At 48.4% G+C, this 11,753-nt stretch overlaps 1 protein-coding gene across 1 annotated transcript; it reads left to right on the forward strand.

Annotated features, from left to right (window-relative positions):
- Positions 1–10,695: 10,695 nt before the first annotated feature.
- On the forward strand, positions 10,696–11,714 carry CLDN24 (claudin 24). Its single transcript, XM_082375441.1, has one exon. The coding sequence runs from the start codon at positions 10,920–10,922 to the stop codon at positions 11,580–11,582; it is 663 nt and encodes a 220-aa protein (XP_082231567.1). The 5' UTR covers positions 10,696–10,919; the 3' UTR covers positions 11,583–11,714.
- Positions 11,715–11,753: the final 39 nt, after the last annotated feature.

Raw genomic sequence — 11,753 nt, forward strand, 5'->3', positions numbered from 1 at the left:
CTGTCATTGCTGGGGGTTTGAAATCCATCAGCTTGGGATCGGGCCAGGTGGCCACAGGTCTGCGTAGGGTTCCCAGCACAAAAACCTGCAGCCAGCTGCACCCAGGGAAGAGTAAATAGGTCACCAGGGTGGCAGCCCGGCCAGTGCCCGGTAGTCACTTCTCTTTAACATAAGCGACTTCTAAGGAGGCGTGTACCACACACGTGAGGCATATTTTGTCCCTGAGGGAAGACTTCAAGAATTCTTTGTATTAGTCCGGATCAGCAAAATCTCCCTTACCCACGTTCACGGAAGATGGCTGGGGTTCGTGTGACAAGTTGGTCTTTGTGAAAGTAGCCCTTACCCACGTTCACGGAAGATGGCTGGGGTTCGTGTGACAAGTTGGTCTTTGTGAAAGAACCCCTTACCCACGTTCACGGAAGATGGTTGGGGTTCGTGTGACAAGTTGGTCTTTGTGAAAGTACCCCTTACCCACGTTTACGGAAGATGGCTGGGGTTCGTGTGACAAGTTGGTCTTTGTGAAAAAGTACGGATTAAATGGAGTTCTGTTGGCCTTGGAGGGGTGCTCTGGGAGACCACGCAGGGACTGAGAGCGTGGCTCTATCTCTGCCTTTCCTCACTTGCAGAAAGAGAAAATGCCACCCTGTATGTGTGTGGAGGTTCAGGCCCCCATCCATCCAACATCTCCAGCAAACAACAGCCTTCCACCCAAACTGGAGCCATTCCAGGTGACTGAGCCCGGAGGTCCCTGCAGATGGAGGTACAACTGAACCCAGATGACGCTTAGTTGGGTGGCCCCAGATGGGAGGCTGCTTCATTCTGGGGCATGGTCTTCACTGTGGAGATTCTCAGGATCAGCCCAAGATGACCCCGACTGGAGAGCCATCGGGACACCGTGGGGCTTCTTGCCTCCCAGCCCCCAGACCTGCTGTTTCCTCTGCCCAGAGGCCTTCCTCCATCTTTGCTCTGTACTTCCTCCACATTGAAATGATAGGTCATCATTTCAATGTCATCTTTTCCCAGTTCTGGGTCAGGAGCTGCCATTCTGAGCTCCCATGGCACCCTGCCCTTTTCTCCTTCATACGCTCATCACACTGGACCGTGGCAGCTGGAAACGTGTTTGACCCGTCTTCAGTGCCTGGTGCAGGGCTCAATTTGTGGAATGAATGAATGAACATATGTGATGATGAAAGGGTGAAGTAATTAACCCTGGTACTTACAGCGGCCACCAGGGCCTATGGTTTGCAGCAATCCAGGGCTGGACCAGAAACTTGTGAGGCATCCAAGGCAAGTGAGCCCTTGAGTTCTCTTTATCTCAGAACCTGGAGATGAGGGGGACTCTGCCCCACAACTGTGGCAGCAGGGGGAGCGCTCTGGGGTCTTGTAGGCAGCTGGTTCTCTAGTTATCTCTCAGCCTTAGTAAAATTAGAATCATTTCTTCCAAACACATTTTGGACTGTAGTCTTTGTTCCAGTGACCTCAGAATCCCTTTATGGAATGAGGCCAGAAAATAAAAAAGAAACAAAAACTATCAATCAAAACTTTGTTGTGAGGAAGCAGATTTCCTTTTATGTTGCTCTACAAAGACCTCACAAAATATCACACATGTATCACAACCCATTTTAGGTCCTGGAGTCCTTAACAACGCTTCATTCTGTTTGCTTGACAGACATAAATGAGCCACTGCAAAGTTCTGAACACACTGGGGGACCAGGGCTGGGGTTCCTTGCATTGGGGGTGGGTACAGAAATTCTAATCTGAGGCAACTGCAAGGAATACAAAAACCAAAAAAAAAAAAAAAAAAAAAAAAAAAATTAGGGCTGAGAATTGTGCTGAAAGCTAGGCCTAAGAACAAGGACAATACCGAGGGTGGATTGGCAGAGAAGAGAGGGCGTGGGCATCACTGGGCAAGAGGAGGCTGAGTGGTCGAAACCTTGTTTTGAGTGGCCACAGCAAGACAGTCTCTGAAGGGCCCAATGCGCCAGGAGTAGAAAAAACTTTTAGAAAGGGATAGCATATGGCCATCGCCTTTAAAGACTTTCCCAAACATCCAACCAGCAGGGAAATCAGACAAAAAAGCAGGTCATAGCACACAGAATGCACTGGTGAAAGCGAATATTATTTCCCAACCATGACCATTTTCTCATTGCAATGACGATAAATATGTTAACAGTAACTTTTTATCTAATAATTTAGACAGGATGCACATTAGTCTTTGCTTAAGCAAAGAGTTTACTTTGTATGAATTTGATATTAAAGATGGTTGCATAAACCAAGCTTTTCATGTAATCTTCAAAATTTTAAAGTTGCACGTACTCTGGTGGAAAAGTGATAAATCAGTAAAACGAAAAATTCTTGCAACTGTGTTGCTGTGCAGAGTTTATAATTGTCTTTGCCAGAATCAGATTCTTTAGAGAAGTAGGTTAGGTAGGATATAAATTATAAATTAATAAGTAAAAATAGAATCCCTGGATTCTACTATTTTCTATCATAGGTTGTAGCCACTTATAATTAAAATTTAAATTTTTTTCAGTATATCATGTAAAGACAACAGCAACTACTCTTTCTCAGGCACCTAGATATCCTGTTTACAACTGTAATTTTCTAAAATACAAAGTTCCTCAAACTGGGAATCACAGATGCCTAAACATCTGCAAGATTTTAATTTTGTATTTTTGCCTTAGTTAAAACTGGGGTTTGTGCCATCTGAAAAGGCTTGGCAGGTGGGTTTGGCTCGGCCATCCTGCCGGTGAAGCCCGTTCTTCCCCTGAACATGGGTTTGAAAGACAAAATACAAAATAAAAATAGTAACTCCCACTTATTGAGAACCTCCTATGTGCTTTTCAGTTTCCATAATTATCCCCAGTTGTCTCAGTCACCTTGTGAATGTTGGTGAACTGTTACTATTATCACCATTTTACAGACCAGGAGACTGAGGCTCAGAGAAGTGCAATAAGTTGTCTCCATTACAGAAATGTAAGAAGCGGAGTTAAGGGTTTGAATCCAGGTCTTTCTGATTCCAGAGCCCAAGCTCTTGCATTTTCTTTAAATAAATCTTTGATTTATGGAGAAATCTCATTCTCTTGGATGGGGAAGGAAACTCACGCAATAATTCTGAAATAAGACCATTTTATGAGTATTAGGCGGGGATTTTCAAAAGCCCTTCATATTGCCTGGGTGAAATAGCATCATCGTTTGGAACTGCCCACCACAGGGTCCAGAGGTTGCTACCACCTCCTCCCTTGGAGCCAGGGAAGTCGGCTGCTGCAGCTTCTGAGCAGGAACAGGTGTGTTAACAGATAACAAAGAGTTTATGAAAGAGAGGTCAAGACCAAAAATATCACTGGGACACAAGGATTTCCTTTGCAAGGGGATTTAGGAGAGAAATCTCCTTCAGGCCCCTTAGCTCGCTGCTCTGGGGAAACCTGAATGAAACACGCTGTTGAGAGAACAAAGAGCCTTGTGTTTTCGGGGAGCCGGGTACCTGGCAGCGGCAGGTGCACTGTGACGGGGAGGCCCAAGGTGCACTCCCCACCCCTGGACCCTCTCGCCTCCCCAGACTCGGCCCCTCCGGGCTGGGTAGCGCCTGCGTGGCTCTGGGTTGGAGTGGCCGTCGTCCAGCGCTCCAGGCCGGCTCTGAAGGCCCTGGGGCACAGCTGGCTGCTCAGATGGGTCGTCGGGTCCAGACCTTTAAATGGCTTACTGAAGGCCCGTGACTCCCAATATAGGTCTCCAGCTCGGATCTCTGAGCACCGGACGCGTTTATCCAGCCACCTACTCGGCACCGCTATGCGGATGACTAATAGGATCTCGGATATGAAAAGACCCCAAAGGACTCTTAATTCTTCTCTCCCGCGCCGTCTCCTTGGGTCTGTCCCATTCCAGGACACGTTGTCACCAGCCACCCAGAGGCTCAAGCCGCGATCCGCAGTGGCACCGCCGACCCCTCATCCCCCCGCCACCTGCCAGTCACCAGCAGGTCCCGCCCGCGCCCTCTCCAGGGGTTGCACCTGAATTCCTGCCTCCCCGCTGGTCCCTCCCCAGGCCGAGCCGATCGCCTCCACCGCGGGAGCCCCGCCTCATCCTCACCTTCCGACGGGCCTGCGCTAGGCTCCCGCCCCCGCCCCGGCCCCGCCTCACCACGCCCACAGGTCTCCTGCCACCGCGCCCTTTGCTTGGTTCCTCAGCCAAGCCAAGCGTGTTCCCATTGGGCTTCACGCTCTCGTTCCCTCGGCCTGGAATGGTTCACCCAGGCCTTCGTTCGGTTGACTTTCTCACTGGTTAGTTCTTGGCTCACGTGTTACTTTCTCAGAGAGACGGAGCCCACCCATCATGAATCTCACCAGCTTCTCCATCATTTGGTTTCTCCCTTTCACTCTTGTATTGTCTGTCTCCATACCTGACGGATGGCCGACGAGGACTGTGCATTTCTTCATCGCCTTCTTAACCCCAAGGCCTGGCACAGGGCCTCACACGTAGTAGCTGCTCAATAAACATTCGTGGAATAGCTGAATGATTGCGACCCCAGCCTATCCAGTGTCACTTCCTGTCACCCCACTGCCCACCTCATCCTCCCTCCAGCCGGGACCTGGGGAGAGGGACTACTGTGGTCCCAGACTGGGCACCACGCATGGCCCTGCCTTTGCCCGGTCCCCCCTACCTGGAGGCATGCCACCCTCCTGGCTTCTGGCCCTCCCCCAGCTCCTAGTGCTTTCCAGTGCGTGGCAGGTGCACGGTTATTGTTTGCATGGAATTTGGTCTCTCTCCCGGAGAAAGGGCAAATACCCTGATGGCCAGGGCCCCAGTGAGGGCTGTGGATTCCTGCCAGAGCCCGGCAGTGTGGGAGGGTTTCAGAAAGATCCCCGGAGTACGAGTCTAGAGGCCAGGTCTTCGTCTTGACACTGGTCCTGACCAGGTGTGTTGTTTCTTCAGGCCTCAGCTTCCTATGAAATGGAGCTGCTGTGGTGTCTGAGGTGTGGGCTGAGCCCGGACTCCAGGACTCTCTTGCCACTCACTTCCTCAAGACGAGGTGCCAAAGCTGTCGCTGATTTGCGATGCTTTTCCCATCTGTTAAATGGAAATCAACTCAGCCACGAGCATTTCGAGCCTAGATTAATACTTAGGAAGGATTTACAAAGAAAAGAACCTAGTTAATCCTGAGATAGAGGGCTTTTCATTTCTATTTGCAAAGTGGGTGGGGACAGAGTCCCTGGCTAGGACAGTTCCCACATTCCTCCCTGTGAAGGCCCTTTGCTGATATAGTTTTTAACTTTACAGCCACGAAGCCAGCCCCAGCTTCCGTGGTTCAGCTCCCCTGCTGTCGGATGCTCTCAGCGCCGGACTCTGGTCCAAGGGGGCGACACTGTGCTAAGTGGATGCCGAGGGTGGGCAGGTAACACTTCTAGACAAAACGGAGAGTCGATCGTGACAACGGCCAAAGGTCGCTTTTCACAGCATAAAATGATTACGACCTGGACTTCAGTGTTTGATTTGGGCTGAAATCTTCCTCTACGTAGGGCAAGCTAGTTGGCTTGTTTAAACCCCAGATTCCTTATCTATTAAATGGAGGTAATAATGGTGCCTAATCACAGGGTTCTTGCGAGGATAAGCAAGATAACACAGACAAAGCCCTTCTCTGAACGCCCAGCAAGCAGTAAGTGCTCAGTAAACACTGGTTATTAATATCATACTTTAATATTAATATTAAACTTTATAAAGTATATAATATTTATAAAATATTATAAAGTATATAATATTATACTTTAATATTAAAGTGTCCGTCAGTCCCATCGGTCACTGCATGACAGGATGTCCCCTTCATTCTTCAGAACTCAGATCTTACATTATCTTTTAAGTATTAGTCCTTTTCAGGCTTGGAATAAAATCTCAGCTGGGGCCTAAGAGGACAGAAACATCAGATAACTAGGCTTTCAGAAACACTCCACCCACACACACCCAGCGCTGAAAAGGGCTTTCAGACCTGGTGCTGGGAATCCACTTGTTCCTCCAAGGTTTCCCTACTTCTTCTTTTAAATGCCATCACCTGAAACTGAATGAGGGCACCTGCAGCCCCTCACACACCAGTGCTTACGCGTGGGCGATGCATCCTGGTGTGGACATTTGGACAGCCCCCTCTGCATTGGGACCTGGAGGGCAGCCCCCAGGGAAGGGTCCACATAATCCTCCCAGATCCATTCCCTAGCTGCTCTGCTGGGCTGACCCCCCTCCTGCCACCTGCTCTCAGTTCGTTCACCCCCAGATTGTCCTGAGCAAAATGTGTCAGGCCAGTGGGAATAACGTTCTGGTGCTGACCCCCCCCCCCCCCCCCCCAAGATCTTCTGACGCAAGAAGCCACTGGCTGCAAGTGTGAAGACCCGGGCACGCATGCTAAAACTGCAGAGCATATTAGTTTGTACTTGTTGATAGATGTTTCCTTACAGTCTTGTGATGTCCACCAAAGTGGGTTTTTTTTTTTTTTTTTTTTTTTTTTACTCCAGTAGGCAAGGATGGGAGCTTTCTTTTTCTTTCTCCCCATAACCCTTTGATGGAAGTTTCAAGGGCCATTCAATACACTGCCTGGCAATTATAAATCAAATCAATCCAAGTAATTGATAAGTGTTCTGAATTTTAAAACATTATTTTTTAAAATTTTAACCACCAATGTCTTAAATGTCTAGAGGCCTCAGAGTCATAGAGCTGGTGGTGTTTCAGGGAACAGAAAGGCATAAGGGACCACATCTATATCTGAGAGAAGTCACTTGGAGTAAAACAGCAAAAATCATGAGGTAGATGGAATAGAAAGGGCTGGCAAAACCCAGACCAGACCAGCCGTGCTTCCGCCTTCTCCGCAGCCCTGAGGCTGAGTTTCAGCGGTGGGCGTGGGGTCAGCCCAGGATTCTGATGGGTCTCAGACTTGAGCTGGCAGCAGTGTCAAGGGGTCTGGTTCTCCCGTGGTAATCTTCAGCGTGTTTGTGAATTCCTGCAGGAGCTTGTTAACCTGCAGAATCCTTCCCCCCAGCTCCTTGGAGAGACTCTGATTTGTAAAGTCTGGGCTCGTCCCAGTGATAAGCTGGAGCTGTCTCATGCTGACTCAGAGCTGAGGGTTAATTTTTCAGGAATTTGGGGAGTTGGCTGTTAATCATAGCTATCATTAAAATTGAATTATATGATATAAACTTAAAATTAAGTTATATTAAAAACAAAGTATTAATACTCAAAACATCACTTCCTGATTATTTTATTCCTCATTGTTATCCACGCTCTTGAGGTTATTTACATCAGTGTATCTCTATGGTAAGAGTACTATATAATGGCGGGTTATGGCACGTCTCTTCCTAACGCCACATTCAGTGATTCACATTGGCAGCCTGGGCACTCAGAACAGTGCCTGGTAAGTAGAAGGCACTTGATCATTGCTACCTATTTATTATGATCTGACGAAACATTAAAAACTTAGTTCAGCAGGTTATCTTTTTTTCTTTTATAATTTTTTTCCTTCTTTTGAGAATCCTACATGTCCTCGCTTGAGGACAGATCTTTGCACCCCTGGCTCTCATGTGGTCAAAGATGCAGACAGGTGAGGCTGAATCAGTGAGCCAGACCTGGGCCCTCGTTTTGTCAGCCCTGGGCCAGCAGAGAGGGCAGGACGACCGCGTGTGAACTGGCACAGGGTGGCAGAGGCAAGAGTTTGTGTAAAACGTGTCAAGGTCTTCACAGCCCAGGTATTTTGGTTGTGACCACAAACTTAAACTTGAGCATGAAAGCACAAAGCCAAGGAGAGAAAGAGAGGCTGGCTTTTCTATTCAGTACTTGCCATGCCTCTCCTGGAATCTAGATTTGCTCAATGGTTCGTTAACAGGTCCATCTGGTTTGCTTTTCATGATAGATCTGTCTTCCAAAAATGGCCACAAAAGTACTTCCAGTCTCACAAGCTCTTCCAGAACCTTGGTGTTATTTTTCCCTCTCCCTGATCCGCCTCGTCTATGAAGTGGTGGTCTGTGACTTCGGAACCTCGGTCATAAAAGGTGACTCAGCCTCAGCTGACACTGCTAGGGGCAGAGACAAACTGTCCCCACTGACTGCAGATTCCTGAGCAAAATACACATACAGGCTTGTTGGTCTGAGCAACTACACTTTGGGATGGTTCATTTGGGGACATTTTTCAACCCTTGCCCTGGACGGAGAGGTTTCCCACGATGCGTGGCTTTGGGCAAACTGGGATGGTTGATCACCCTCACCTTCTGTTTGTTAAGAAAATACATAATCTGCTGACCTCTCGCGTTCTGTTTATGAGTTGTGTGGGTTTTTTTTGTTTGTTTGTCTTTGCTTTTTGTTTTTTAAGAGTAACGTTCCTGAGACAGAGAGCATGCAGTCCTCCACATGCTGAACGACGTGCTGGTAATATTTGTTTCCTGGCTGAATTTCACTCCCATCCCCCTCTGGAAACCGTGGTCTAAGCGGCTAATCCACGAACTGAGACTTGGAGACGGGAGCCCCAGGTCAGGGGAGGGTGGCCTTTGTGCTTTCAGTCTCCGGGTGGCTGCACTAGGGTTTCCTCTGCCTGCAATCCTCACACCCCACTCTTTTTATTTCTCTGAATGATCGGATTTACTTATTTCCCGATGGCCTCTCCCACTGGAACATGAGCCCCCAGAGGCCGGGGCAGCGCCTGTATCCGGACTGGTCTTGGTAGTGTCTTCAGCACTTACTGCCTGGCCCGGAGGAGGTCCTCAAATACTTTATTTACTTGTTTGTTTGGTTGTTTATTTGTTTGTTTTACATGCTGCAAGAATAAATGAGCTGGAGGTTATCCAGGTCCATTCCCCACCGCAGAGGAATTTCCTCCCTGTGGCCCAGGGGAGAATCACCTTGTTAACGCCTCGGGGATGGAGAGCGCCCCGCCTCACAGAGCAGCCTGTCCCATTCCACCTCTCGTTAAGTTTCAGTGTGATATGAAGAACCGTCTCTCCATAATTGTTAATGATTGCTCTTGAGAGCTTCATTAACTTGACTGCCCCCTGGAAGGAAAGTTCTAGGTCACCAATATCCTGCCTCCTGGGACGAGGCCCCAGGCAAGTCTCTAGCCCTTTCTGGACCTTTGTGCCTTTGTGCAAACTGGAGCAGCTTATTTCAGTACACTGAGGACAGCCAACAATCCTAAGGGATTCTGAACATTTGTCAAAGTTGAGAAAGAATTCATCTTCTTGTTTCAAGTATGATGCTGGAAAATGCTGAAGAAGGGACATCTAACCCGACTCCTGTGCTCACTTTGGTGTGTCGGGATTGGGGTGCTGTCTCTCTGATCCTCTGTGGAGAGACATCGTAAAGGACCTTCTCCAATCCTGGACTAGAAATGTGATGGGCTGCTGGTTCACAGATTAGAATCTTCCAGGGCAGTGGCTCCATTTTAGGAACCTGCATGTCCTTCCTGCTCCAGGCGGGCGCATCAGGTTCTGCCTCTGGCTGTGGCCACAGGAGCCCGGTGGCCCCATGGGCAGGAGCAGCCCTGGGAATGGGGGGCGTGGTCTCTCCTCCTGGCCTGTGAGGCCCTGCAGAGAGGGTCCTGTTCTGCAGAAGCATGCACTCAGGTGTGGCTTCAATCAGAAACACAAACAAAGGGCTTCCCTGGTGGCGCAGTGGTTAAGAATCCGCCTGACAATGCAGGGGACACGGGTTCAAGCCCTGGTCTGGGAGGATCCCACATGCCGCAGAGCAACTACGCCCATGCGCCACAACTACTGAGCCTGCGCTCTAGAGCCCGTGAGCCACAACTGCTGAGCCTGTGAGACACAATTACTGAAGCCCGTGCACCTAGAGCCTGTGCTCCGCAACAAGGGAAGCCACTGCAATGAGAAGTCTGCACACCACAGCGAAGAGTAGCCCCTGCTCCCCGCAACTAGAGAAAGCCCCGCACAGCAACGAAGACCCAATGCAGCCAAAAATAAATAAATAAAATAAATAAATTTATTAAAAAAAAAATGCAAACAAGATGACGCCTCGAAGGTCAGCCCCATGGTGGCTGTTTGTCTTGGAATTGGCAGGAGTTGTCATGCCTGGTGCTGCTTTGTCTTTGTGGCTTAAATGACAGTGAAGACAGCTGAGCTCTAGACAAAAACAAACAAACAAACAAAAACAAAAAACAAAAAACAACACCTCCTGGACACTAAGAAATTACGCTTTACCACAAGTCCTTAACAAGGATGGAGAAAATCTCAGAATGAAATCCAGAGCTTCCTGAGATACCCCCCTCTCCCCTCAGTACCTATGGGCACAGCCTCAGCCTTGGCATTTTACTTCACCCAGTGAACCAGCCTCTACCTTGCAAAGGAATCTGAGGGAAAGTCTTCTGCCAAGTCCCAACTGAGTCCCTGTGACACTCAAGAACCTGGGCCAGGTTCTTGTGTAGGTTAAGGAAGCCTGAGAATAATAAAGATTATAGGGAAACAGTCTACCTTTCTTTATAAGGTCTTGTTTTGCATCTCTGAAATCTCAGATTCAACTATTACAATGAGGTCCTGTTGTAGAAAGAGCTGGCCTTTTATCACCACTTAAAATCTAATTAATCCATATTGAAGCACAAAGATTTCTGTTGTATTTTAGGGTGAGGGGTCATAGAGCCCTCTTTGTTCATCTTTAGACTTATAATCATCAAGCATTGGGGATATAATTTTACCAAGCAAATTGGAAGGTAACAGATCAAATCCTTATCAGAAAGCGTAACTCATAGTTTTAACAGAGTCCTCCGTCCTTTACATGAAACATTATATTCAAGAAGAACAAAAACGCATTTCAGAGTGCCCAAAGGGTTAACGACCAAAGCTTATATTCCCCAGGCAACATCGAACCAAGATTGCCACACTACTGTCCACCACAGGACAGCAGCGCCTATAGAGGTGGCAAGGGTCCTAAGATCTGTTGCGATGGCTTTAGTCTTTAGAGTAGCAATGCAATTCGTTGGAATTTTGCTATCTCTGCTGGGATGGGTTTTATCCATTATTACAACTTATTTGCCACATTGGAAAAACCTCAACCTGGACTTAAATGAAATGGAAAACTGGACCGTGGGACTCTGGCAGACCTGCGTCACCCAAGAGGAAGTGGGGATGCAATGCAAGGACTTTGATTCTTTCCTGGCTTTGCCTGCTGAGCTCAGGATCTCCAGGATTTTAATGTTCCTCTCAAACGGCCTGGGATTCCTGGGCCTGCTGGTCTCGGGGTTTGGCCTGGACTGCTTGAGAATTGGAGAGCGACAGCAGGATGTCAAGAAGCGGCTGTTAATCCTGGGAGGAGTTCTGTTCTGGACAGCAGGAGTCACAGCCCTTGCTCCTGTCTCTTGGGTCGCCCACAGGACAGTCCAGGAGTTCTGGGATGAGACCATCCCCGAGATTGTGCCCAGGTGGGAGTTTGGGGAGGCCCTCTTTATCGGCTGGTTTGCTGGATTTTCTCTCCTGCTCGGAGGGTGTCTGCTAAACTGGGCCGCCTGCGGGACCCAGGTTCCCCTGGCTTCTGGCCACTATGCAGTGGCAGAAATGCAAACTCAGTGTTCATACCTGGAAAATGGAACTGCCAATCCTTCAGTGTAAGACTCTGATGAGACCAGAGAGGTGTATCTCCCTCTATCAACTGTGATGGAGGGTCTACATGATAAAGGGTTCTTTGTTATGTAACTATATTTGTGATGCTCACATTTTCTCATTACATACATTAAATAATGACTTTTCTATCCTAGATACCCCATCCCCCCAAAACCTGGA

The sequence above is a fragment of the Balaenoptera borealis genome, assembly GCF_965194805.1.
Source record: "Balaenoptera borealis genome assembly, chromosome: 21".
Classification (NCBI taxonomy): Eukaryota; Metazoa; Chordata; class Mammalia; order Artiodactyla; family Balaenopteridae; genus Balaenoptera; species Balaenoptera borealis.

Excerpts from the sequence above, each read along its gene's own strand:
- CLDN24 (XM_082375441.1), top strand. The coding sequence starts at position 10,920 with ATGGCTTTAGTCTTTAGAGTAGCAATGCAATTCGTTGGAATTTTGCTA.